Source organism: Eschscholzia californica, unplaced genomic scaffold (assembly GCF_041429995.1).
Source record: "Eschscholzia californica isolate CP2 unplaced genomic scaffold, dmEscCali1.0.p SCAF_5, whole genome shotgun sequence".
Lineage (NCBI taxonomy): Eukaryota > Viridiplantae > Streptophyta > Magnoliopsida > Ranunculales > Papaveraceae > Eschscholzia > Eschscholzia californica.
This window is the reverse complement of record NW_028238472.1, coordinates 36,926,059-36,953,735: the sequence shown is the minus strand read 5'-3', so window position 1 is coordinate 36,953,735 and position 27,677 is coordinate 36,926,059. Positions and strand designations below refer to the sequence as shown.

Below are 27,677 nucleotides of genomic sequence, written 5' to 3'. Positions count from 1 at the left end.
TTGAATAGTGCTCGGTTTCAACTCGAATTGAGTCGTGCATTGGGGTAACTGTATGCATGACGGTTGACACGTTCTAGTGGGATTCATGTAATCCCTGAGTGTCATAGGCTGATTTCCATCCCTGGCTTGGTTTAGATTCTCACCCATAGTGTCACTCAAAGAGAGACTCGCTAAAAGATTACTTAAATGTGCTTCTCTACTGATGAAACGACCTCTCTTATCACGATATCTATTGGGCATACACTAGAGCCCAACGACCAAGGATATTCGAACCAAAGAATCACTACGAGGAACCTATAGGAAAGCAAACACAAACAGTCTGACTTCACCAAGCAACCTAAACAAAATCTAGACAATAGACAGGTTTGTCAGATTCCCCTAAAAAGCTAGACAGCTCCTACTTCTCCACAACACTTGAACTTTGACTGTTTATAAAGGTTACTCGACCAGAGTAGTCGGTAGACAATTCTCCAGGAAGACAACCAACGATGAACGTTGTGATAGCCGTCTTCCTTCGGCAAACGTTTCCTCTTCTCGAGCGGCCTTTTTGACAAAAATTGTTTACAAACTTTCCTCTGAGAATGCCTAGATAAAAGTCAATTTCTCGAGTTGTTTTTGAAGGGTCTTATGAGCTCGATACCTTAGGGGCTGATGTCTAAATAATATTTTAGCTTTTAAGTGAAGTTTGGGTTCGTGAATGTTGTTACCTATGTGGGCAAGAGAACGGTGATGAAATCCGTTTCTTATCTTGTAACTGGGTTAGTGCCCTTACTAGAATGATTACACTAAACAGTTCGATCAAAGCAATTAGGCACACGAATTCACACCAAAAACCCACTGACAGGAGATTCGTGGGTGTTCAAGAAATTTACCTCTCGTTCAAGACGGGCGATGACCTTTGTAGATGACCCGCGAGTGTTCCGAGACTTCGTTTTGGTTTTTTTTTTCGGTTACAATTTAGCCCTTTAAATTAGGGTCAAAACTTAAAAAAATAAAAAAAATAAAACTAGAAAGTCTAAAAAGTCTCTCTCTCACCAAAAAAATAAAATAAAATAAAAATAAAAATAACAAAAAATGTAAATTCTTCTTCTTGAGCTCCTCTCCTTGTTGCGTCTTCTCCTTTGCTCCTTAGTGTTTTTCTACACCAAAAACGGAAAAGCAAGTAGAAGTGTCCAAAAATATAAACTTACTAAAAAAAAATAGAAATAAAATTAGATTAAATTTAAACTAAGTCCCCGGCAGCGGCGCCAAAAACTTGATGGACCTAAAAAGTTACCTAAATAGGTTTCCACCCGCAAGTATACGGGCGTCAAGTAATAGTTCCGGTAAGACCGGTTCGTTCCTCAGAGACTAAGTTAAACTAATTCTAACCTTAAAACTATTGAGATTTAAAATTGGTTTTGATGGTGATGAAATAGAACTATAATATAAAACTCAAGAAAAATAAATAAATAAATAAATATTTCGATATTCAGAAAAAGGGAACCTAGGGTTTTCGAATCCGTTTTCCTAACAATTCTAAGGACAAATTAATTTTGGTCTAATTCGATAGTTCTTTGTATAACTCAGGTTTTCAGTCCATGAACGGTCTAAAGAAACCCGGAAGATATTATCGTTAAAACAATAAAAACTGTAATAAATTTATTATTAGAATAGTTATTTAAACTTCATCTAAAACCCTAGATATAAAAGACTTAGCTACTCATGCTAGAAACGATAAATATTCGAAGTAATAGAAGAAAAAGATGAAAGAAACTTACTTTTCTGCGATTTTCCCACCAAACAGACCCTTAAGGAGTTGATTTCCTTCTGTTTTTCCGAGAATCTGCCAAACGCACCCTCTGGGAAAACGATTTTCTCGTCTTCCCAGAAATATTTTCCTCTCTGAGAAAATTATTTTCTCATCTTCTTCAACTCTGTTTTCTCTCTCTATGTTCCTGTTTTCTCTCTTTTTTCTTAATCTAATCTCTCTATCTCTATGTTATCTCTTTCTTTCTCACTAGAAACAGAAAATAACAAGAGCAATCAAAGAATCAAGGAAGAAAAATCAAACTAATTCTGTAAAAACCGAGTTTCTGTTTTTCTCTCTCTCTACAAAACTCTCTTCTCAATCTCTCTGTCTCTCTCTCTATCTCTCACGAATAAAGAGTACAATCAGAAAGAAAAGAAAAAGCAGAAATACTCAAAAACTCTCTCTCTCTCTCTACTGTTCTATTTCTCTCTTAAAACCGAGATTCAGCTCTCGGTTTCTCTCTCTACTTTCTCCTTTTCTGTTCTGTTCTATATAACCGATGATCCCCCCTGATCTCTGTTTCTCTTCTGTTTTTATAGACAAAAAAAAAACCCAATCGAATCAATTCAAATCTCTTATTCCTTCTTATCCCAGCTTCGGTTTCCCTCTCTCCTCCTATTACTCGGTCAATCTTTCTTCTTAAATCCCTCTGTCTCGGATCTCTCCATGAAACAACTTTCATCCAGCATTAGATAGAGACGAGAGAGAGAAGGATTTATCTGTTTTGATTCTCTCTTTCTCTCGGTCTCTCTCTCTAACTAAACTGGTTGAAAAGATAAGCGAGGAAGAGATAATCACGTACGGGTTTGGCTGGTGAGAAAGATCGATTCAGTGCTTCGCGGGTGGACGAAAATGGTACGGCCTCAGCTCTCTGATGTTGCCACGTATCTCAGCTAAATCGGGTCCGTTAAATAATCCCGTGTTTTTCTAATAGCTGGGTGCACTTCTGACCGTGACAGAATGTAGCCCGCGACTTCTTTGGTCCCTCCGATGACTTCCTGGATGCGCGCCACGTGTCCCTCTTGACCCTTGGTCAACTGAATTTGACCCGAACTTTGACTCGCTCTATTTTACTCATTCGAACTCCGATTTGACTTCCGTTTTCGCCTGCGGGTTCGTCTTGGACTCTACTTTCCATCCGAGCACTAACCTTGACCATGAAATCAGAATCAGCAAATGACCAAAATACCCCTAATCTGCATTCTTTCCAACTTTATCCGTTTTGCACGCGTAACTCTGTAAAAGGGTACCTGCACATAAAAGAGAGTAATTTGTGAGAGTAACTGCTCTAGAGAGACTAACTCGTCTAAATTAAGAGACTCAGATGGGACATTTACATATCTCATCAGGGACCCTAGCCATTCGGCCTCATTCCCAACCCTGGGTGCAACCACCATAATAGAATTTTCCTTTTTCAGTGCATACTTAACACCATGTTTATAATACCAGTGTCTATTAAGAACATCATTGAGAAAACAATTAAGAACTTTCTATTGGGTTCATCAACATCTAAAAGGAAGCACCACTGGGTAGCATGGTCCAAGATTTGTCGTAACAAGAAATATGGTGGTCTGGGAGTTAAAAACTTGGAATTGATGAACAAAACCTTGCTTGATAAATGGATTTGGCGCTACGGTCAAGAACCAGACAGTTTATGGAGAAGAACCATAGAAGAAAAGTATAAAGGTCAGCCTGGTAGATGGTTTCCTAAGATGGAGAAAAACTTCAAAGGAGGTGGTCCTTGGAAATACATTTCTACTATGACTCATGACATTCAAAAGCTATCAGAGCTTCATATTAACAGAGGGGACAAGATCAATTTCTGGTTCGACGATTGGACGAAGAAAGAGGCCTTTAGAACGAAATTTTCATCTCTTTGGAGAGCTTCCAAAAAAAGCAAGCTTCTATCTCGGATAACATTGGAGATAACTTTTCGGATGATTTATGGAATTTTCATTTCTCTAGGCCTATAAAAGAATCAGAGATTCTAGATTTATTGACCATGCTTGAAGCTACCACAAGGCATCTAAGTCTCTATACTCCAGAAGCGATGAGAGAATATGGACTCCTCACCCTGATGGCTTCACTGTTAGGTCCCTATACCAAGCTTTGGAACAAATGGATAGCCACCCTATGGTCATCAACTCTTCTTACTACTGGAATAAGGTTATTCCTATAAAAGTCTCTTTCTTTCTTTGGGCTTTGGAGCATTGTTCAATTCCGACAACCGATAGTATGATCAAGAAAGGATTGATTATTCCTAATAGATGCTCTCTTTGTAAGATGGATGGAGAAACACAAGACCATTTATTTCTCCTTTGTCCTTTCACTAAGCAAGTGTGGAATTCTTTATCACGAGCTATCCTTCTTAGCTCCGCCCAGTCAATTGCTCAAGTCCTTAGAGAATGGAAGCACAAGAAAAACAAAGATATGAAGAGCTTCATCAACCTTTGCATCCTCCCGGCTACTATTTGGGTCATATGGAGTGTGAGAAATACTAGATTACTTGATGTGGAATCTGATAAAGAGGAAACAATAGAAACCATAGTTGTTAAAATCAAAGGAATGGTATTCCACTGGGCTATCAAACAGCCATGGATCAAGAATATAAACTTTAGTGACTTCATTTGTAATTAGGATGCTTTATCAAGGCTTTAAGCCTTCCAATGTATTAACTTGTAATATTGTTGAGTTTTCGGTAGCCTTCTTGGCTACCATTACTCGGTCGATTAATGAACTATTTTGCTTCTTCCAAAAAAAACACCATGTTTATTATTTAAGGATAAGAAAAGTTCATATTTTCAAATAAAGATAAAGTCGAAAGAAAATTGACGCAAGAGAAGATAAGGTAGGTATGAAAAATGAAGATTTGTCGGTAGAGCATCGGCAAATGGTAGCATAACAACGGAAGGATACGGGAGATCGAAGAAAAAGAGATGGAAATAATAAAGATACAGATATTTTCATACTTATAGGGTGCAAAAAAGGGGTTTCATGTCAACAGTTGGTAGCCCAAGCGGTTCCAAGGTGTTAACATAAACTCCAGAAAGCCCTGGAGGTCCCACGTTCGAATCCCAGAGAAGGTGGAATCTTTGGTCATGAATTGAGATTACTAGGGTATAAATAATGTTGTTGGGCTTCCGATCACTGTCTTGTTGGGCTATAGGCCCGGTCTTGTTAGTGTTTGAGTGGGGCGTTATCGAGCTTATCACATCTATGATGTATCAAATGCCAAATATCATGACCGACGTAGATCGTAGTCGTCTTCCAAAAAAAGGGGTTTCATTAAGGGTCTGTTTGATACGTGTGAAAATATTTGATGTGAAAAACATGTTTTCTGAAGGAAAAGAAAACCAAGTTTTTCTTACACAATTCAATTTTTGGTGTTTGACATGATAGGAAAAATCTTAAGAGAAATTTATAAGGGACTCGAATTTATTCATGTGGGCCCCTCTCTTTCACATATGCCATTTTGAATAAGGTTGCGGTTTTTAGAAGTACCCCATTCCATCTCCCCTTCCAAAAATTTGACAAAAACCTTATTTCTTCCACGAAACAAATCTTACCAAACACAAGTCTCCGCAAAGTCGTAAGACCATGTATGGGGGTTGTGGCCTGCTCAGTGCCAAAAAGTCAAAGAAGTTGGTGACCTGATGACAGGGAAGTCGGCGACCGAAGCCACGGTGAACAGCGGTCGTAACTACATTAGCTTTAACCTTCCCATGAACAAATCGACAACAGAATTAATGGTTTCCCATGAACAAATCGATAACAACAAGAAGTTTAATCACATAGGTTTGCAAATATCAAGGTTATTTTCACATTCTTTAGAAGTACCCAATTCCATCTCACCTTCCCAAAATCGACAGAAACCATATTCCTTCCACTTTTCGGATCGTAATCTTCCCTTATGGCTTCTGCTTGTGTTAAAAATGTTGGTATGCTACCAAAAATATTTCTTGATTGTTCATCAACTATATCATGTTGTCCTTGTTAAAGCTGGTTTAGTCTTAAAGTTTCATTTAGTCATGGTTTTGTGTGTCATTCTTATTTTTTTACTAGTAGACTTGGAACGAAGCTTCATCTTTTCCCTCTTTTATTTTTCCCTACTTCAGTTTTTTTTTGTTATGCAATTTTTCTCTCTCTTCGGTCGAGATTGAAATATCATTAGATCGTCACTTTTCTAGTTTCTTTTACATGGAAGATATATTCTAACGAACCGTAACCATGCGGCTCTGGTCAATTCATCAACATCCATATGAGTTTGATCATCTCTCGAATTTGATACCTTAGGGATCAATCAATCCGGCCCCCATCTCAATCACTGATTTTTATGCTCAATGTTCACTTCCATTGTTTTTCCATCTTTGTCGAAATAAAAGAAAGAAAGAAATAAAGAAAAGAATGTTGTTCAAGCTTAAGAAAAAGAAAAGAAAAGAATAAGATGCGATTACAAGTTCAAGTTTCTTCTTTTGATTAACCAACATGATATTATTATTCGAGCATTATTAATCAAGTTTACTTCAGTTGAAGAATTTCAAGTTTCTAAGCCTATTCAAATTACCAAGCTAAAGTTACTTATAAAGTGGAGTTGCAGTCGAAGTATTCACCATCGTTGCCAATTGTTTGACATCAAACAAAAAACAAAAAACAAAAAAGAAGAATTTCAAGTTCAATAATTGAATAGATTGTACGTTTAATCTTCAGGTTGGATACTTCCCAAGTTACGCCATTCCAACTTGATGAGGAGTATTATACTATAAGGATCGAGATGGATCGAGATCCGAATATATGAAATATCAACCGTTCAAGATATATGAAGATTTAGAATATGTTATTTAGTTATCTTGTAATTATCGTAGATAGAGTCCTGAAAAATTAAGATACCTAAGATCATCTCCAATGCAAAACTCAAAAAAATCTCTATTCGTCCTATTTGTCAAGTTCCAATTGAGATTCTCACTCCTAGGTGTCGAAAATAGAGATTTTCAATTCTTGTATGTCTCCAATGCAACACTCTAAACTCTTTTATTTTACTTACTTGTCATGGTTATTTTTGTAAAAAAATAGTTAGTTATTTTGGAAATATACGAAGACTTGATTTCTATTAGTTGAAATTTAAATATTGATGAGTTGGACAATTAGAGATATCTCAAGAGGGCACTCTGAAAATAGAGTGTCCTCTTGAGATATCTCTATTCCACTCTCGACAAATCATCTTTGAGATCTTAGTTGAGTTTTGCATTAGAGATGATTTTTAAAAAAAACTCAGAAAATCCTATGTGGCACTCCGAGTTTCTAAGATTGAGTTTTGCATTGGAGATGCACTCTATAAATAGAAGTGACCTCTATGTATTTTAAATTAATGTGTTACATTGAGTCATCGAGTCTATTGAGTTGTAAACCAATCAATCCCACGATTGTGGAGATAATATAATACAGTCATTAATCGCTTTCATCGTGGATGTAGGATGTAATCCTCCGACCAAACCACGTAAACTACTTCGAGTTGTTACTAAGATACCTAAGTCACTCTATAAATACACACATGAACTTTCACAACATAGATGTCGAAGATGAAGAGGGACGAGTTGACACAACTTAAGTGGTGAAGCATTCGTTAATGAAAAAACTGAATAAGTCGGATTTTGAAAGAAAGCAACTGCTCGGTCTCTACGAGTTAGATCGACTGAAGAAATAAGCTTGCCTGACTCTTTGAGTTGCCAGGGGAGGGAAATATGTAGAGTGACCGCTCAAGGGAATGTTCGCCTTGCTTGGAGAGAGAAAATGGCAGCCTGTCACATGCTAACAGTATGTATGATAGAGAAAGATGGTTGCCGTTTCTTCAATATGTGAAAAAAGGGCAGTCCTTAGGTATAGAGGAGATGAAAAAAGGAACACTTGTCGTCCAGAGGTGAGTGAGTCGGACCCATTTTTTTGTTTGATTTTGCAGGCTTGACGGGCACACAAGTCCATTTTCTGTCGATTTTTTGAGGCGCTACCGAGAGCGGATTTTGACCCATACACTACTTCTATTAAAAACAAACAAAATAGTGTCTCGAAAAAAAGTACGGTTTGTAATTCTCTAATATGGCCGAAAATAAAAAGAATGTAGAAAAAAATTGGATTGTATTAAAAGTGCGAAGGAAGGCATTAAGAAAAAAACATAACAAATACAGGAAGAATACAAACATGAAAATAACAAAATTTGTATTAATATGTCCTAGTTTAGAAACATGAAAATAACAAATTAAATTTGACCCAACTTCTCCACCCTAAAACTTGGAACCAACTAGATACTATTTTGGAGTTTTGTTGGATGAGAAATAACAATTTACTACCATTAGAAACACTCTAAATTAAGCAAAGTGTTCAAAAATAAGAAGACAAGAAAAAGAGGGAAGAAGGTAAGGCCAGTAATAAAAGTTAAAGAGAATAAGAAGAAGAAGGAGAAAGCTTCAGAGGAGGGGAAGCTTTTGCAAGAAAATGCAAAAGTGACCCAATATTCATCTCAAAAACAAAAAAAAAAAAAAACACCTCAATTAAACTTCCATTAATTGGAGGTTGTTGAGAATGAGGTCATTTTCCCAACCCCAATCCATTCCTCTTCTCTTTCTCATTTTAGGGCTTTTTGGTTTCTTCCAATTACCCTCACATGGACTTGAAGTTCCATTAGGAGGTTTATTTGAACAAGATATTCCTGTGGATGGAGAGTTAGTTCAAAAAGTTGCTGATTTTACAACTGAATATAAAGGTTCATGGGAGCTTGTAACTACAAGTTCTGGTGTTTCTTCCATGCATCTTGTCATATTGCCTACTAATAAAGCTATAATGTTCGATGCTACCGTCTTTGGTCCTTCTTCTGTTCCTTTAACTGGAGCTTGTCGTATCATTCCGAAAACAAATGGTCAAAAGGATTGTACCGCTCACGCTGTTGAATTTGATATTGACACAGCCGAAATCCGCGCTCTTAAGGTTAATTTTTTATTATATCTATCTATTTAGAGACGTACATATTCTTCTTAGGCCTCTAATTTAAGTGTATACGACCTACCACATTATTCACTAGTTGGTTGCTCAATGTAGTCAATAGAGTATTTATGCAGCATTACTTGTTAGGCACATAACGTTGATACAATAACGATTGGTGAAACTTTGATTTCAATGTTGGGGGTTAGATTTATCGGGTGTAGAAATGACCAAAAACGAGACCAGTCGACACACATTTTTTTTACTATTAAATGGAGCATTGTTTCATGTAGTATGCACGAACATTAATCAATTGTAGTACTTTATGGTTTAAAACCGATTATTTTGAAATACTACATAAAATATCATATTATTAGTAAGTAATTCACAAGCATGGTATCTGCTAGGACATTTGAAATGTCATTCTCAACAACATGATGATCTTTGTTGCAGATTGATACCGATACATGGTGCTCATCAGGTGGACTGGCACCTGATGGAACCCTAATAAACACAGGTGGGTGGGATGACGGAAAACGAGCCATAAGATACCTTAAAACATGCGAAAACTGTGACTGGAAAGAGTACCCTATGGCACTCTCAGACCAAAGATGGTAAGATCTATTAGACGCCACTTCATCCATCATTCAAGTATACGTTAGGAAGCCTTTTACTAACATATACTTGGTCACAACGACAGGTACTCGACTCAACAAATTCTTCCAGACGGACGTTTCATTGTTGTTGGAGGTCGAAGAATGTTTAACTACGAATATGTACCAGCCCCAGGACAATCTAACACCCAAGCTTACGAACTCCCAATGCTTCGTCAAACAACAGATATATCCGAAAACAATCTTTACCCTTTTGTTCATCTATCAACAGATGGAAATCTTTTCATATTTGCCAATACTCGTTCGGTCCTTCTAAACCCAAATACCAATAAAGTCATTAAGGAATTTCCAGTGTTACAAGGTGGAGCTCGAAATTACCCAGGATCAGGAATGTCTGCTCTCTTACCTATTAAACTCCATGGAAATAACGCCGAAGTAATTCCCACTGAAGTCATAATATGTGGTGGTGGACAACCTGAAGGAATGAAAAATGCTGAAAAGAAAATCTTCTTACCTGCATTAACAAGTTGTGGAAGACTTCAAATAACAAAACCTAATGCAGCTTGGAAAATGGAAACAATGCCTAGTCCAAGAGTAATGGGAGACATGTTAAACCTTCCAACAGGTGATATTCTTATGCTTAATGGTGCAAAGAAAGGTGTATCTGGTTGGGAATTCGCCGATGACCCTAATTTTACGCCTGTTATGTACAAACCAATGGGACCTAAAACCGCACGATTTTTCGAACTTGCACCAACTAACATTCCAAGAATGTACCATTCAACATCTGCTTTACTACCCGATGGTAAAATTTTAGTCGCGGGTAGTAACACAAACAATGTATACAAGTTTGGTGGAACAAAGTACCCTACCGAATTAAGAGTTGAGAAATTTTTGCCACCATACTTGGATCCATTACTAGATATTCACAGACCAGAAATTGTGGGAGATAGTGCAGGAGGATTCCTGGGTTATGGAATGGATCTGCAAATAGATATCAGGTTGGCCGACTTCGCAATATTAGATAAGCAAGATATAAAGGTGACACTATATGCACCACCATTTACAACTCATGGGTATTCAATGAACCAAAGGCTCATAAGTTTGGCAATAACTATGGTTCAACCTGGGTTGCTTGGATACAGTATTGGAACTGTGACACCACCATCTGGTGCAGTTGCTCCACCTGGTTACTATCTTCTTTTCGTAGTTCATCGCGGTGTTCCCAGTAAAGGAATGTGGTTTCGAATCACCGAGTAAAACCCATTATTCATTATCATTAAGTTGTAGCTTCAACATTTTTTCTTTTTAAACTTAATTTGTGTTGTTGATTTCATATAACATTCTTCTTTGTGATAATTTCTTATACATAATCTACTTAATTTATGAATTTCTTTGCAAAATTCAGTTTAATTTTTTTTCATACTCAAATTTTGAACTTCATTTGTGTGTAGTTGAAGAGAACTGATTGATTTCAACATCTATTATATTAAAACAGGTCAGTCAGTTATTAAGGGTATAAGTCCGGCCGTCTGTTTTTGTTGGGAGTTTGATAAAGATCACATCCGACGACCGATATAAAATCCTCTTGTTGTAATTCGAATCAAAATAAAAGGGTATTCTATTATATTAAAACAGGTCAGTCAGTGATTCAGGGAGTCTGACCGTCTATTTTTGTTGGGAGTTTGATAAAGATCACATCCACGTCCGATTTAAAATCCTCTTTTTGTAGTTTGAATCAAAATAAAAAGGTATTAATATCAATATTTAAGTTCTAACTTCATGAAACTACCATTAGACTTTTATACCCTCATTTGTATTAGATATTATCAGATATGTCAGCTTCTAATAAATTAACTGCTAGGCAATTGTTGGCATTTACTAGATACCCAACAATTATGGGTGGAAATCGTGGGAGGAAGAGAAATTAGTGGGACGAAAATCTGTTACAATATCCCTTATCACTTCCCCTTACCGCCACATATTTTTCTCCACTAAATATGGTTTTATTGAAGTTGAAAATTTGCAGAAAATAATTTCAAAATGTTACGGCGTTAGTCAAGAGGGATCTGTCGCGTCCGTAAGACGTGGCGGAAACCTAGTATACTAAACAAGAGCACGTATAACGGCATACTCTAGAAATTGGAACTATAATAACGACACACATAGAAAACTTAATGTACTTCTCAAAAATCTTAATAGGTGTGATCCTATTCGTTATGACCGTTATTTCTTCAAAAAGACGTATATAATTGAAGATGACCTAGTGGAAAATTAAATAAAAGTTTTTAAAACGTCGGCTAAAACTTTAAAAACTCATAAAATTCGCTAGTATATAGAAACTGCCAAACTATATTAACAAAATTGAATGAATATTATTTATAGAGGAACCCTTTCTTACAGGATTAAACTAAAGAGAAATTTGGTCCAAATTCCCTGTAAGTTTTTTCAATTTGATAAAAAAAAATCAGTCAAACTTTATTAATCTTCAGCTCTTTGAGTACCTTTTAATTTACAATGCCTTGTAATGAAACACCTTGTGACAGCTTTGCAACGCCTTGCAAGTATCTTTTAACTAAACAAAATACAAATATTTGAATTTTTAACAAAAAAATTAAATTTTGAACTTTGACAATGAAAAAGGAATATTGGGTCTTCGGTGTAATTTCTTTTGAATTAAAAGTTTCTTATTCAAAAACATGTCACTAACAAGTCTTCTAAACAAATGAAATTGTAAAATCTTATAAATAGGAAACTATTAAAAAGTAGAATAATCATACAAAGGTCGTTTTGACAGTGTAAAAGGGGATTTTGCCTCAAAAGTGAAAATACAAAATTCAAGACTACCATTTTAGACCAACATTTAGTATTCTATGCAATTCTGAGTCTCTGACATTGTAATGACTACCATTTTAAACCAACATTTAGTATTTTGTCCAATTTTGACATTGATAATTTTAGTTTAGGCACGTTAATGTTTTTGCTTCACAAAATTGGGTGAATTATTATAAAAGATTTAAGTTAAAAAAATAAGTTATATCTTGTTTTTCATTAAAAACCTAATACTTTGTGTTTTATTTATTTAAAACTCACTCATTATATTTTGCAACGTTTTTTTTAAATTGTTGCAAATTTCTTGCAAGTTGTTGTAAATTTCTTGCAAGTTGTTGTAAATTACGAAAATACTAAGTAGCTGAACACTAAAAAATTGAGTGAGTTTTTCACCAACATAAAAAATGAGTTAGTTCCTATTTGGCCCCCTACTTTGCGATCAACTTCCTTTATGACCTCCTGTTTTCCGTAAATTCAAATATGCCCCTTTTTTAATGTAAAATTATTTCAAAATAAAATTAAATAGATAATATAAATTTCCACATCACTTCCACGTCACCTCTCTCCACCTCACCTCTCTCTTCTCTCTTCTCCGACGAAAATCGTCGGCAGTTCCGGTCGGCGGCGACCTTCAACCGTTCTAAAAAAAAAATCTCTCATCTCTCTCTCTAAACACTTCAACGAAGGGGTTTCCCTTCGCCGAAAGTAGGTCTGTTCAAGAATAGATTTGGTATGTTCTTGAACAGACCAATAACTCCGGCGAAGGGAAACCCCTTCGCCGGAGTTTTAGAAAGAGAGAGGAGAAATTTTTATTTTCAAGATCGCCGACCGAAAATTTTTCCGGTCGGCGACCTTGTCGGAGAAGACGAAGAGGTGGAGAGAGAGAGAGGAGAGGTGAAGAGAGAGAAAAAGGTGAGTGGAGAAAGAGAGAGAGGTGAGGTGGCCCCCTAATTATATTTTCTATTTAATTTTATTTTGAAAAAATATTTATAGGAAGGGTAGTTATGACATTTACAATAAACAAAAGGCGACCATATTTGAATTTACAAAAAACAGGGGGCCATAAAAAAAGTTGGTCACAAAGTAGGGGGCCAAATAGGAAACATCTCATAAAAAAATTATGTGGAGTTCTGACCAAATTTGCTTTTTCTGCTTTATTCTTCTTTCCATTGATTATTTCCCTAAGTAATCAGCCAAAGCCTCTCCATGTGAATAAACATATGAAAATTGTTAAAATACAATTATTAGGGTAATGCTAATATAACTGTTCATCTCTTTTACTTTCTATTTCTCATGTGCATCAACATTATGAAAACTGGAAATTGGGCCGAATATCCAATTTTAAAGTGTTGCAAGACGCTCTAAACTCTAAAGTTGTTGCAAAACAGTTGTAAAGTTGTCCCAAAGTGTTGTAAAATTGTCGTAAGGCACTGCATAGCTTTCGCAAGGCGTTGTAAAGCTGTCGCAAGGTGTTGGAAATTAAAAAAGTACTCAGGGAGCTGAAGACAAAAAAAAAGGTTGACTGGTCCTTTTTGACCAAGGTCCAAATTTTTAGGGAGTTCTGACCAAATATCTCAGATTTTATGTGATTTTTTGTGATTCATGTGTCCGATGATCCACTGAACTGCGAATCACGCAAACCACATGAAATTTTTGTCCAAAGTCTGTCTAATTTTATTTTTCCCGAACGTTACTAAGTAATTTCTTTTTTCTTACGTCTTAACATTACATTAGCGTAGAACAATTATTATTCCATTACAACATTCATTTTTTAATCACACAAGGCTCGTTCACTTATATTGAAGATCCAAAGTTCTAAAATCTTTATGAAATATAAAATCTTTTGAAAGTTTAGAAGAAAAAATCTCAGAAAAGCATAATCCTATTAATATATTAGTGCACCCCAAAACTGAAAAAGCCCTCACAATTGGGTAAACTCTTAACCGGCCGGCCTTACCTATAGTCCCTTGCACGATTCTCTCCTACTGCCAAGTCTTACCGCGTTCCAGCTTCTTAGTGAAAGAAAGAATACCATTATGCCCCTACATATATTTCTTATTTTTCATTTTATTTTAAGATTTAAGTTTACAATAATTTTCTTAGACTATCGTTACCATTAATGAGAAATGTTATTTAGCCCGAAAATAGAGACTGACAACAGCCCAAAGTTGATGTCGTCGGCTACCATTGGTTCGGGCACTGGAGAAAAAAGTGTGGACCAATGGAAAATTGCCACATCAACTTTCGGGTTGTGTTCCACCCCTACTTTTAGGCCAAATAGCGTTTTGAACATTATTTCCTAAATCTTTATATCAATATCCACCGTTAATTTGCATACTTTTGAAGAATAATACATCACGACAAGGGTCGAAATAGTTCTCACCATAGATTATTTAAATTAGAATCTAGGTTTCATGCAATTCATTAATCAAAATAACCAAAACTACCCTTGCCAATTGAAAAGTATGAAGCTCCAAAAAAAACAAGTCTACCTTAAATTCCTTAATTTCATCTCTATATAAAGACAACTAATTGCATATATTCAAAACCATCCCAACATTGAATTCAATTAAGTCTTGAGTTTCTAAGTTCATATTTGAGTTGGGATGAAAATGGGCAACTCAAAAGCAATTTTCATGTGTCTTCTTGTTTTGTTGGTTGTCTTTGAGCACCAAAAAATTGTTGAGGCTAAGTTTTGGGATACCATGTTTTTCAATTGGGGAGCTAAACATGGATCGATATCGAACAATGGCGATGAACTTACACTTGTGTTGGATAAAACTTCAGGTTTCTAATTTCGTTTTAACTCATATTACTTTGATCTTATGATCTTAATTTATTTTGATGTCTAGAACATTGATACTTAGCAATGATTAGCAATTCAGTGCTCATTTATTTTATTTATGGACTCGTTCGAAAACAGTCTTACTAGTAAAGTTGTTCCAGTACATTTATAAGGGCTGAAATTTTTCGGTTTCACTATTTAATTATCGTTACAATTGTTACCAAATGCTTGGAAAAAGTCGTTCTTGTACTAGTTATTGAAGTACACCTCAATGAGTGTTCTTCGAGAAAGACTTTTAAGCCCAACTTTAGTAAATCTAGTGTACACATCTTGATGCTAACGCATCCAAGAGGTAGAAGTTTTTGCATCGATCTTCAAGGAACTGTTTGTTATTTAGGTTTTTTTCTAATACATCTTAAGAAGAAAGAATTTTGTTTTGATTTACAGGAACTGGAGTTGAAACCAAGAACTTGTACCTGTTTGGCAGCATCGAAATGCAAATAAAACTAGTACCGGGTAATTCTGCAGGGACTGTCGTGGCCTACTATGTAAGTACTTGACCAAGCATATCAATACAATAGTTTGTATAAGATATTTATGTGAAAATAATCCCGCACGAAACTTAATATGGTATCAGAGTAAGTTTCAAACATTATAGGTCAAACGGCACATCCACATCCTCCACTACTTCCAACAAAAAAACACTTGAGGTTGATAGACCACATCGTGCCATTTGATTCCGAGTTTAATCTCCACAGACTTGATATGTTTCATGTTCAAAAAAGTTGTTTAATTATGAATGGTAACTAAAGTCTTGTTTTCATTTTTCTGCAGTTATCTTCTACCGGTGAAAAGCACGACGAAATAGATTTTGAGTTCTTAGGAAATGTATCAGGGAGACCATACATTATCCACACAAATGTTTATGCTCAAGGCAAAGGTGACAAAGAGCAACAATTCTACCCATGGTTTGACCCAACTTCTGATTTCCACAACTACACCATCCATTGGAACCCAAGCCAGATTGTGTAAGTTCAGCCAGCCCCATTTCCACATATATATATAATAAAGATAGACCGTGCTAACGACTGACATGTTTGTTATTATCGTGTAGGTGGTTCATCGACGGGCTACCAATTCGTGTTTTCCGTAACTATGAGAAACAAGGAACTCCATTTCCAAACAAGCAAGGTATGAAGACTTATGGAAGTTTATGGAATGCTGATAACTGGGCAACAAGAGGTGGACTAGACAAAATTGATTGGACAAGAGCACCATTTATAGCTAAATTCAGAAAGTTTAGTCCAAGAGCTTGTACTTGGTTTGGACAAGGTAGTATCGGTCAATGCGGCTCTAAATCTCCTGCTAATTGGTGGAATTTACCAGCATATAGTAAACTGAGTAATGCACAGATAGGTCAAATGCAATGGGTTAGAAAGAAGAGCTTGATTTATGATTATTGCAAGGATACAAAGAGATTCAACTTTAAGATGCCTTCTGAATGTTCTTTGCCACAGTTTTGAAAGAATTCGATCGATTTTTCGATTCTACAAGGAGAAGAATGAACAAGTTGGTTCTACTTAATTATATATTATTATGTTATATTCACAGTTCCATGTAAAGGAATGTGGACTAAAATAAATTTGTTTGAACACATTGGTCATATCACATTGAAGTTTTACTTTGTTTCAATATATTTATACCTTTGCTTTGTGGATTCTATCTTGAATCCTTTTTTTATTTTTCTTCTTCATTTGTGATCAATTGAATTCTTGAGTTACTTATTAAATGTGATTCTTTCATAAACTTCTTCTTGTTTTTCAATTTTATTGATCTATAAATGAAATGGAAATTTATGAGTTTGTATAATTTGAAAGAAATTGTTGTTTTCCCTTATGTGATATAAAAATTAGTATTAGTATGGGTATTTGATACTCTACTAGTTAAAGGGGCTATGGGCTTTAAGTCCAAAATAAACCAAAAAAGGTTTAAGTCTCAATCTTAATAGAAAATCCAATTACATTAGATCTGAAACAACAAGAACAATGTTTGGTTTGATCAACATAGATTGTCTTTAGAGCAACACTAATGGTGTTTGGGTTTCTAAAGTTTTAGATCTAATTGTAATGTTTTCTTTCGTCTTCAAATCTTACCACCACCACCAGGAATCATCCTCACAATCATCCACCAACAATGCTATTAATGGAAGAAATTGGTTTGATGATGCTTCATTATTGGAGAAGTTTAATATTTTTAGAAGCTTCATTTTCGGAGGAAGTTGAAGCTTCTCAAGGATCTCATTAATGGAGGGAGTTGACATTCTTGAGCTCTCGACGTATCCAGGACTTATTTTGAAGGGGGTCTAAAAAATTACTACGACCCTTCTAAAAATTACAATCATAGAAATTTAAGCAAATAAAAAGTAGTTGTAGATTAATAGAAAAAAGATTATGGTAAGGTAAAGCGCTGAATACTCTATGTTCTTGCTTTACATTTCCAACAGAATAATAAAGATAAAAAAGTGAATGATTGGTCTGGAACTAGAGCGTGACTACAAAAAGTGCTAAAACTACCCTTTTACAGGTGGGCTAATTGTGATTATTGTTTTGTTTTTTTTTTTTTATGAAGAGAAATTGTGATTATTGTTATTAACAACAATCTACAACTACTTCTTCTTTTTTTATCAAATATCGTATACTAAATCGAAAAGGTTCAGGGGGTCTATAGACACCCCTAGACTCCACATGAATCCACCACTGCTCAGGAATCATTTTATTCATAGTAATAATATTCTGAGTGAAACATATTTTTAGAGGTAAGAAAAACAAATTGTGGCAATTCTTCCAAAGAAAACTCGTATTTATAGGTAAATCAATTTTCTTCATTTTGTCCCCCAAGATTTCGGCCAGTTGATGCTTTTAACGATGAAGTTTTCAGCCACATTTTTATCCTAGTTAATAATATCATTTTTCACAAAACGGTAAAAGATTTCGTTTTTTTTTTCTTTTTGCAATTTTTTAATAATTAGGTTTTAAATTCTAATAAAGAATATGAAGCTCTTACAACTGAAATTTAAATAACCTACAAATGTTTGTGCTTATTACATGTCAAAACATAAAGAATTGCTTAAACTAGAAATAAATAAAAAATCAGCCACAAACAACAAAAAAATAAATAGATGAAAGATATATAGTAGCGAAAAAACGATTGATTTTCGACAATATATGCCAAAAATCTCATCTTGTACAGTACGGATCTATCAAAAAATATCATCTTCCTCAAACAATTTTTTACATCAGTGTCCGAGTTTAAACTTCACACAATAAAGAAAACTCATAAAACCCTCATTAAAACCAACAAAGTCCTACCTATATAGAAACCTTAGTTCTATTTACGTTGGATAATCTAAGATTTCTGGAGAGAGAAAATCAAAACTCATGTTATGAATCAAACCAATAAATTATAAAGCTTATTTGATCCAATAAAAAGAACTTTAAGATTTTGATGCATACCATACAAGAAAAATTAGAAACCTCGTTAATACCAGACAAGAAATTATAATGTCTATTCGATCCAATAAAAAGAACCTTAAGAACCCAAACAATTTGATTCATTGATGATTGATGGTTTAAACAAAAACCTTGATTTTGACTTTGAATTTAATGGTGTTTAGCTATTAGTTTTAGGCTTAGAGTTTTATCATATGGATCACTTTCTGGAGACTTCGCTCTAAATTTAAGCGTTTACTTTTAAATCCAAAATAGTTTTTGGATCATAACCAAAAGATCTTTATAAATACCAAGACTAGGACCAGCTCTACTGTAAATTCCTCTGAAGTGCTCTATAAATACCAGTGTCCTTTTGTTATATAGCATTAATTGAGTTTTTGGTTGAAGATTTATTTGCTCTGTTTGATCATCTTCATTTCAAGTTTTTGAAGTTTTTTCAATGCCTTAGATCTAAATAAGACAGATCGAATAAATTCAACGATAAAGCTTCACCTTACATTCTAAATATTTGAAAACTCCTTTGAAAAAAATTAACAAAGAGACACAGAGAAAAGATGCAAACAGGTTTTTCCATCGTTTTTTAGAGAGAGAAAAGAAGAAATATTACACGTCAATACGTAATTTGTCATTAGAACATAATGCTCACTAAGGAGACAAAAGATCATTAGAACATTAATTTTTGGGCTTATGACACAAAAATCTATCCCTAATAACACATTTAATCCACTCTAAGCTTCAAATGGTTTTATAAACCAAAATATTAAAACAAATAGATATATAATCCATTTGTATCCATCTCGAGAGAAAACCCAAATCTCTAGGATGCTTATAATTTCATAATACCTTATCTAAATTTATATATAATGTTTCCTTTCATTAAATTTTTTTTTATATATAATGAAACACTTCCGTTTTAATCAAATCCACCGATATTCGGTTTCAATTTTTATCTCCCTCTTTCTCTCTCCAATCACGATCTTAATAACCGAAACCATTATCTTCATTTCTAATCAAAATCGAAAACCAAAATTTTTCTCTTCCTAAAACCGTAACCTATATTCATTCTCTTTTTGAATAAGCTTCAGATCTCATTCCAATCCAATAAACCGACTGAAAACTCCATTGTTTATTTCGATTTCAATAAAAAAAGATTCAGGTTCGTACCTTTGTTAAGATCTACAGTTGCTTATGAGGTTAAAGTAACAAGTTTAATCTTTCTTTCTAATGTTTTTCATCATCTTTAAAGATATTTATGATTTTCATTATAATCGATTTCATCTCTGTATCATCTTCTCAAATATTCATCATTATTCATGATTTTCTCTCTCTAAGATCTTCATAATCGATTTATGGTGTTAATGTTAAATCTTTGTTTACTAATTCATTATCTTTGATTATGTTATCTTTGTATCCATGTATTATTTTATTTTTCATTAGATTTAGGTTACAGATCTTGATGTTTAGAACATCTCTTGATATCAGATCCAGTAACGATACCATTTTTTATCCAGAGAAGATTACGTACGTTTTTTTGTAACAGGATGTAAACGATGTGTAATTTATACGAAATTAAGTGTACTTTATTGAACATCACAATTTTGTACCAGAGAAGATTTCGTACGTTTTTTGTAACAGAATGTAAACGATGTGTAATTTACATGGTTACATGGAAGTATGTCCATTTATTGAACATCACACATTTGTACCATAGAAGATTCCGTACGATGTTACTGTAACAGAATGTAAACAATTTGTATTGTGCAAAAAATTATATGTACTTTATTGCGCTTTACACACCACTGAAGATTTCGTACAATTATACTGTAACAGAATGTAAACATTGTGTAATGTTCCAAAAATTATATGTAATTTATTACATATTATACATAGTTTTTCACATAACGGTGACCTTGTGATTCAAACTAAAGTTCTGTTTGTCTCCTAACACATTATGAAGTTTAACAAACAATATGCATAATTTATTCCATTATACATGTCGTTTCTAGTAAATTATATGTTTTGTTGACAAATGTATATGTTTTCTTTTTGTAGTTTTCTTGTTACTTATGGAATTTCCTACAGAATCATCCAGTCTAAGTAAGACCACAAAACTAAAATCTGATGGCTGGGATAAATATTTACTGAAGTTGATCAGTTGTTTCCTGGTGGTGCAAAAGCATTTCGATATGCTCTTCGACAATATAGTGTAAGTGTTGTTTGTCCCGTTCAAGACTACAAATGGAGAGTACATGGATGGACACCATTTTTGAACCAGAGAAGATTTTGTACGTTTTTTCTGTAACATAATGTAAACGATGTGTAATGTAAAAGAAATTCTGTGTAATTTATTGAACAGTGATACACATACATTTGATAAATTACGTTGTATACATGACAAATGATGGTTTTCTCGTCATAAATAACACATAATTTACGTAATTGTTTAGTAATTTGTATTCGATGTGTGTTTATATATATGAGTAAAAACGAAAACAAATGCTGCTGTAATGTTCCCAGAAAAATTAACTCTTTCCAAAACTGAAAGTTAAGTGAGAGAAAGTGGTATATACGTTTTGTATATTAACCCTCAAATCACGCTAAATTGATCCCAGAAAATATACTATTTCCAAATCTGAAAGTTAAGTGAGAGAAAGTGATATATACGTTTCAAATATTAACCCCCAAATCACGGTAATTGATCTCAGAAAATATAATCTTTCCAAATCTGAAATTTCATTAGGGTTTTGGTAACTAACTTAAGGGAAAGTTTTGGTTCGATTTCAAAATAGATGATAGATGAGAGAGAAAATTTTGTTTAAATTATATCCTTTTTTAAACCCAGAATCACGGTACAATATGCCGCTTGAATTTCGGTCTGACCCCACGTTAAAAAATCCCGCGAAATTTATTTAGGGACATGGAATGTAGTTTGTCTAATATACTAAGGGTTTTTAGTCCCAAAAGCAAAAGGACTAAAAACCTATTTTTTGAAAAGATTACACCATAAATCCTTTTTGAACATTATTTTGGGCTATATGCCAATGGACCCAAAAAACATTTCTTGCATTCTCTATTTAAATTAACTATGAAGTATAATTTATACATGTGATGTATAACATTATGTCAACATTTGTCAAATCATTGGTTAGATCTTTTTAACCGATGAGAAATGATGATGGAAGATCAAAATATAGGTTGAAGAGCTCATAAACTACCATACCAACATTTTGATCCGCTAACAGAGTAAAAATACTTTTAGAAGTCATCAAACTACTACTTGAGAGTCTTTACAAGCCATGATCATCGCCACATTTATTTTATTTTCTTCATATATAGGTAACTAAGACGGCAGCCCCTGAAAATCAAGCCTACCACTTCTCAGTAGCTTTAGAAGGGTGCCCAACAAAATGCGGTAGCACCACGAGGTTTACCAATATGAAAAGAACATAGTATAATTTATAACAGGCGCCTCACGTTACAGTCAGAGGATCCCAAAAGGGAACATTCGCCTGTTTTTGTTATATACACTCACATTCAAAGGTATTTATTGTATAAGTCAAAGAAGATGCGAGTGCATATTGCAAAAATGGTGAGTGCGTTTAACACTCCCCATTCCAAAATACCCTAATTTAAGAGGCCCTCACGTTACAGTTATGAACAACCATAGTTCTTTGCACGACTTTTTCCTACTCCCTGAAGGGCCTCAACCCACCCAGTTAAAGCTGGTCAGATCCAAAAAAATACCCACTCAATCTTCACCGTTGGATTTGAATACTTTCAGAATTTGCTAAGATCCATCTTTAGTTCAACATTTATTAGTCATCATAAACTCATAAAATTAGGATCTGAACTCCCATGCAAAAATCTCAAAATGACCAAAATACCCCTAAGAGTTGTGATTGAACTACAAAAAAGAAGGTTATCAAACAATTTCAATTACATAATTCAAATTGATTATATTGGAGTCTTATAAAACCCCAACCTTCAATGCTTTCAAACTCATCCCACTCTGAATTCTAGTTCTCAGGTTTCATCAAATTTCTGTTTTTTGCTTTTGTTTTTGGAGTTAGGATGAAGATGTTGAAGAACTTACAGGCATTGTTCATGGTGCTCTGTGTTTTCTTGGTTATCGTTGAAGCTAAGTTCTGGGATACAATGTATTTCAACTGGGGAGCTGATCATTCGTGGGTTTCCAACGATGGTGAAGATCTTCAGCTTGTTTTGGATAAATCTGCAGGTTTTGTTATCGAATTTGAATAAATCAAACTATGGTATTTAGCAAGATAAATCTGATAGTCTGATGATTTATATTTTTATTCAAATGCTGTTAAAAATAAGGTTTCTTTCTGATTTTCAGGATCTGGAATTGAAACCAAGAATTCATACCTGTTTGGCACTATTGAAATGTTAATCAGATTAGTACCTGGGAATTCCGCCGGCACTGTTACTGCTTACTATGTAAGTAGGCTTGCCAATTCATATTCAACATTGGAATCCATCTTACCTGATCATCTGTATTGAAATTCCGAAATGCACAACTTACATTTATCTAACTCTGTTTACCTTAAACCTTACACCCCATGGGCCATGAATTAATGAAAGAAACTTTGGACCTTGGTAGTTGGGCTCGGGCACTCGAGCCAGTCGTTTTACTCGAAGTAAAAGCTCGACACATTAATATATTTTTGAAATGTATATATCATAAATATATGTACACATATAGCATAAAAAGATTCGAGAAATGAAGTCCCAGAACTCAGGGGAAATCTTTAAACTTGGGTTGGGGTCAGGAGACTCTCGTGAGGCCAACTACTTAGTTTCAAACTCGGGTTAGAATTATATATCGGAACATTTCTGTTGAAACGACCGAAGTGTTTCCATTTCCATGCCTACCGAAGTTACGATCGGGACCGAAATTTAACTACATTTCTCTTAACAATGCCTTGTCAAGGAAATAAATTTCGAATCCATTTCCATGCCTACCAAAATTTCATTCCTTGCACTTTTGAGAGTGAAAGCTAACTTTATGAGATTACGTTTCTTGTTGTGAAAATGTTTGAGTGAAGTTTTGTTTCGATCTTTTTGCAGCTATCTTCTACAGGAGACAAGCATGACGAGATAGACTTTGAGTTCTTAGGAAATGTATCAGGAAAACCTTACATTATCCATACAAATGTTTATGCTCAAGGTAATGGAAGCAAAGAAGAACAATTCTACCCATGGTTCGATCCTTCGGATGATTTTCACAACTATACCATTCATTGGAATCCAAGCCAGATTGTGTAAGTTCAGTCAAGTAGTCAACCCCGGCGATTCTTTCTACCGGGCTAATTGAACTATGTATATAGTACTACAGTTATAGAGAAGATCATATAGTTAACATTTTTCATTATCTTTTTTAGGTGGTTCATAGACGGTCTTCCAATCCGTGTTTTCCGTAACTATGAAAACATGGGTATTCCATTTCCAAACAAGCAAGGTATGAAAACTTACTGCAGTTTATGGAATGCTGATAACTGGGCCACCCGAGGTGGGCTCGACAAGATTGACTGGCAAAGTGCACCATTCAGAGCTAGCTTCCGAAAGTTCAGTCCAAATGCTTGCACTTGGCATGGACCAAGCAGCATTAACTGGGGTACCTCCAATTCTCAATTTAAATCTCCTGTATACAGCACACTCAATTTTGCACAGATAGGTCAGATGCAATGGGTTAGAAAGAATTACATGATCTATGACTATTGCAAGGATACTAAGAGATTCAACTGGCAGATACCCGCCGAGTGTTTTCTACCACAGTATTGATATAATACGGAATTATCGATTCCACAAAAGATAAAAGAACGTATTAATAACTAGTTCTTGGTTTTCATTTCTTTTTGTTTTATTCATATTATTTGTTACTATTTACATTCTACCATTCTTGTGTATTCGAGATAAAAGTGTAATAACAATAACAATGATAATCATATTATTAAAAGTTCATATGTTTCTAGCATGTGTCAAATAATCCAAGATGCAAAGACACGTTCCCAAGAGAAAATATGTTATTACACTGGTAAATTGTGCTTCCTGTTAAATCATGCTACCACAAGAACAGCCTTCTGATGTATGAATCTGTTTCAATGGTTACTTCATGTAACTTATTTTAAACAATTACTCCATGTAACTTTGGATACTCATATTTAGAGTTTTTGCCATATCGAACACTTCGATACTCCCGTCACTTCAGTAGGTGTAACTTTTGAGATTTTGTTCATAACTTTCGTGTCATGCCAATACCTATAACATCTTTTATGTACATTTTAGATATAGATAGCTCCAAAAGGGAGAAAAATAAATAATAACTAAAAGTAAATGACCCAAAAAGGTATGTAAGTGTTTAATAGTATCCCTTACTAGAGTTTTCAACTGACTATATCCGAATCTAATACAAGTGTCAGATACAATATCGGTATGGATATCTCGGGATATCAATTAGGCCATAACATGACCATCCCACAAGAAAAGAGTAATCTTTCAATTCGTTAATTTTTAGTTTGTAGTCTAATACTTGCAAAAGACAAAGATTAATGAACGACCAAAGTAGGGTTAACAACTAAAGAGCGTGATAAAAGGCATAGCAAGCATGAAAAAGAGAGACATAACGATGATTTAGGTTTTCAATGATCAAAATGAGAAAAACACATAATAAATACATATGGTTATACAGTATACACATTTATGATTGGGCCCAGCGGGTGGCTCAAAATTCCCTCTTAGAATGTCCTCATTCGCCCAAAACTCTATTTAGAACTCTATTTTCTAGCCTGACTTTCTTAGCAAGTTTACCCTAACCCAAATAACTAAATAACAAGTGTATATATAGTCACATAACATCCCTAAATTAGTTGCTGATTTCCTAAAGATGTAAGCTCCTTAAACTCTCTATGCCACATATGCCCTTATTTGGGCAACTAAGTACCTTTTGAGGCAGCTTATTCCACTGCCAATAACAAGGACTGTTGTAACTTGTAAATCTTTCACTGAAAGTAGAAGTATCTAAAGTCGTAGTATTCAAAACATGAATATGATATACATCATAAAATAACTCAGAAACCACTCGCCATGGCGCTTGGCATATCACTAATTGGCAGATGCTCCTTAACAACACTTATTCAGTGTTTTGAGGTGAAGATACTGCTGAGTTCACCTTTAGAAATATGTTTGAACTATTTGAGTCATTGCCTCCTTTACTCCAGAGCATTTTAAATCATGGCACTGGCAACTACCTGATGTTTCAAGGTTCCATCTCTAAAGGTGTTTCATTAGAGCATGTGAAAGGACAGAAATTTCAGCATTTCAGAAGAAACATAGTAAATTTTCAAACTCATGTTGCTAGCATCAAGGAATTAGCAAGCGAATATCCAATTAACAGATTTTGAGGTCGATATTACTGGACTTTATTTATCCTCAATTTTTGTTTACGAGAGATGAAAAATTTCTCTGGCACACGAAGCATAAAGTTACAGCTTCTACTACAGCTTTGAGATCTTGGACCTCTTGGTTAAAACCCAATTATTCTATACATTCAAGTCTCTGCAGATCGGCATTCATCGCTGTGTCAGCTGTATCAGGGAGAAAAATGAAAGCCACATTTTAACAAAATAAGTTAAGAACTAAATCTATACTATTACATAATTTAGTTTAATTCATAACTAGACGGTACCTATTTGTAGTTTAAGTTCTTCCTTTCAACAAACAAAAAAGTCTTAGGAGATTGGGATTATTAAAATTATATCCTTCCATTTTCTGCACAAATAAGATCTTAATATAACCTCCAAAGTTTTAGTTGTTTGGGTAGTGGATGGTCTAAGAAATTCAACAATAAAAATGTAATCTAATAGGAGAGAAGTATTGGACCAATACGGCAAACCGAAGAACAAGAAACAAACAATATGAGAGATGAGCCAATCAAACTCCACACTTCCATTCATATGAGAATCAAATAAATTAGAACACCATAGAACACAGCCGCGGAACATCTAAAAGTGCGATTGAAGACTACAAATTAAATTTACTGAAAAAGAAAACTTATCTATGAAACATATCCAAAAACCATACCAAAATTTGGAATTGGATATCCTAATAATTAAACTTTTGGATCCATAAAAATTCTACATTTTATTGACATCAAAATCAGATTAACTTACAACCCAAAAAAAAACAAGAGTTCAATATGATCTACTACAAAAACCCTAAACTAAAACATAAAAATCATCTCATGATACAAATTCAGATACCCAGTAAATTTCAGAGTTTGATTGACATTGAATCAATTACAAAAGGTTCAATTGAACAATAAGATAAACACATATAATCAAACAAAACCCATCACATAATACAAATCCAGACACCAAGAACAATAAGAAAAGTACCAAAAAGTGCAAACCCAATACGAGTTTCTTCACCAAGAGCCATTGCTGAAACTGCAGTTGCTGCAAAAGTTGTGGCATTGGTAACTGGAACAGCTAAAGATATAGGGCTATCACTTAAAATAGCAAAAAAAGAAGCTGAAGCTGATAAATTAACCAAGAAAGGAACTGAATATTGCCAAGTTAATAGAAGATTTAACCAGTTCTTCAAATACCCAAGTAGCCGATCATGGAGTTTAGATTGTTGTTGAGATTGTTTTGAATAGGATGATGATTTGAGCTTTTGATCCCAAATTAGGGCACCCTTTCGCATAATAGAATTCGTAATTCCCCATACTAGGCCGATTGCTATCATCTTCTCGACATCCCCCATTTCTTTGTCCTTCTGACTCAGGTATTTGTAAAAACTAATCTTTCAATCAACTGCGTACCCGCTTATAAAGTGAGCTAGAACCGATTTTCCTTTGTTCTGGTTTCATATCGAGACCAAAACAAACCCAAAACTACATCTAACTTAGACGACCCTTGTGGAGGCCCTCAGGCTGTGCCGTGTCGTGTCGTGTCGTGCCGTGAAACGGAAACGACCCATGGCACGTTCCAGATGTTACCATGGCGTTTTTAGACGTTGTTGTACTGAATGGTCCAGTATTGCCGTGTAACGCTCCAAATCTAGATTTCCACGTTGGCCGCCATGAAAACCTAAACTCTAAGCATTTCTCCGCAGAACAGTATAGCATAGTCGATATATCCATCAAAAGATACAAA

At 34.6% G+C, this 27,677-nt stretch overlaps 4 protein-coding genes across 4 annotated transcripts; 3 read left to right on the top strand and 1 right to left on the bottom strand.

Moving 5' to 3' along the window:
- The first annotated feature begins 8,128 nt into the window (after positions 1-8,128).
- On the top strand, positions 8,129-10,778 carry LOC147538936 (glyoxal oxidase-related protein). Its single transcript, XM_086642272.1, has 3 exons — positions 8,129-8,767; positions 9,215-9,375; positions 9,462-10,778. The coding sequence occupies exons 1-3, from the start codon at positions 8,366-8,368 to the stop codon at positions 10,633-10,635; spliced, it is 1,737 nt and encodes a 578-aa protein (XP_086498398.1). The 5' UTR covers positions 8,129-8,365; the 3' UTR covers positions 10,636-10,778.
- Positions 10,779-14,630: 3,852 nt separating this feature from the next.
- On the top strand, positions 14,631-16,798 carry LOC147538935 (putative xyloglucan endotransglucosylase/hydrolase protein 26). Its single transcript, XM_086643425.1, has 4 exons — positions 14,631-14,994; positions 15,440-15,540; positions 15,827-16,020; positions 16,107-16,798. Exons 1-4 carry the CDS (start codon positions 14,814-14,816, stop codon positions 16,513-16,515), a joined length of 885 nt encoding a protein of 294 aa, XP_086499551.1. The 5' UTR covers positions 14,631-14,813; the 3' UTR covers positions 16,516-16,798.
- Positions 16,799-22,426: 5,628 nt separating this feature from the next.
- On the top strand, positions 22,427-24,483 carry LOC147538934 (putative xyloglucan endotransglucosylase/hydrolase protein 26). Its single transcript, XM_086643551.1, has 4 exons — positions 22,427-22,738; positions 22,859-22,959; positions 23,590-23,783; positions 23,904-24,483. The coding sequence occupies exons 1-4, from the start codon at positions 22,573-22,575 to the stop codon at positions 24,301-24,303; spliced, it is 861 nt and encodes a 286-aa protein (XP_086499677.1). The 5' UTR covers positions 22,427-22,572; the 3' UTR covers positions 24,304-24,483.
- On the bottom strand, positions 24,091-27,353 carry LOC147538933 (uncharacterized). The gene is made up of 3 exons (XM_086643552.1): positions 26,916-27,353; positions 25,691-26,105; positions 24,091-24,163 (listed from the first exon to the last, which is right to left on the bottom strand). Exons 1-2 carry the CDS (start codon positions 27,283-27,285, stop codon positions 26,056-26,058), a joined length of 420 nt encoding a protein of 139 aa, XP_086499678.1. The 5' UTR covers positions 27,286-27,353; the 3' UTR covers positions 24,091-24,163; positions 25,691-26,055.
- Positions 27,354-27,677: the final 324 nt, after the last annotated feature.

What these genes read in the sequence shown, in the direction of transcription:
- LOC147538936 (XM_086642272.1), top strand. Translation starts at nt 8,366, where the DNA reads ATGAGGTCATTTTCCCAACCCCAATCCATTCCTCTTCTCTTTCTCATT. An exon ending in CCGAAATCCGCGCTCTTAAG is followed by an intron (nt 8,768 to 9,214) that starts GTTAATTTTTTA and finishes TCTTTGTTGCAG; the next exon opens with ATTGATACCGATACATGGTG. An exon ending in GCACTCTCAGACCAAAGATG is followed by an intron (nt 9,376 to 9,461) that starts GTAAGATCTATT and finishes TCACAACGACAG; the next exon opens with GTACTCGACTCAACAAATTC.
- LOC147538935 (XM_086643425.1), top strand. Translation starts at nt 14,814, where the DNA reads ATGAAAATGGGCAACTCAAAAGCAATTTTCATGTGTCTTCTTGTTTTG. An exon ending in TGTGTTGGATAAAACTTCAG is followed by an intron (nt 14,995 to 15,439) that starts GTTTCTAATTTC and finishes TTTGATTTACAG; the next exon opens with GAACTGGAGTTGAAACCAAG. An exon ending in TGGAACCCAAGCCAGATTGT is followed by an intron (nt 16,021 to 16,106) that starts GTAAGTTCAGCC and finishes ATTATCGTGTAG; the next exon opens with GTGGTTCATCGACGGGCTAC.
- LOC147538934 (XM_086643551.1), top strand. Translation starts at nt 22,573, where the DNA reads ATGAAGATGTTGAAGAACTTACAGGCATTGTTCATGGTGCTCTGTGTT. An exon ending in TGTTTTGGATAAATCTGCAG is followed by an intron (nt 22,739 to 22,858) that starts GTTTTGTTATCG and finishes TCTGATTTTCAG; the next exon opens with GATCTGGAATTGAAACCAAG. An exon ending in TGGAATCCAAGCCAGATTGT is followed by an intron (nt 23,784 to 23,903) that starts GTAAGTTCAGTC and finishes TATCTTTTTTAG; the next exon opens with GTGGTTCATAGACGGTCTTC.
- LOC147538933 (XM_086643552.1), bottom strand. Translation starts at nt 27,285, where the DNA reads ATGGGGGATGTCGAGAAGATGATAGCAATCGGCCTAGTATGGGGAATT. An exon ending in TATTGGGTTTGCACTTTTTG is followed by an intron (nt 26,106 to 26,915) that starts GTACTTTTCTTA and finishes TCCCTGATACAG; the next exon opens with CTGACACAGCGATGAATGCC.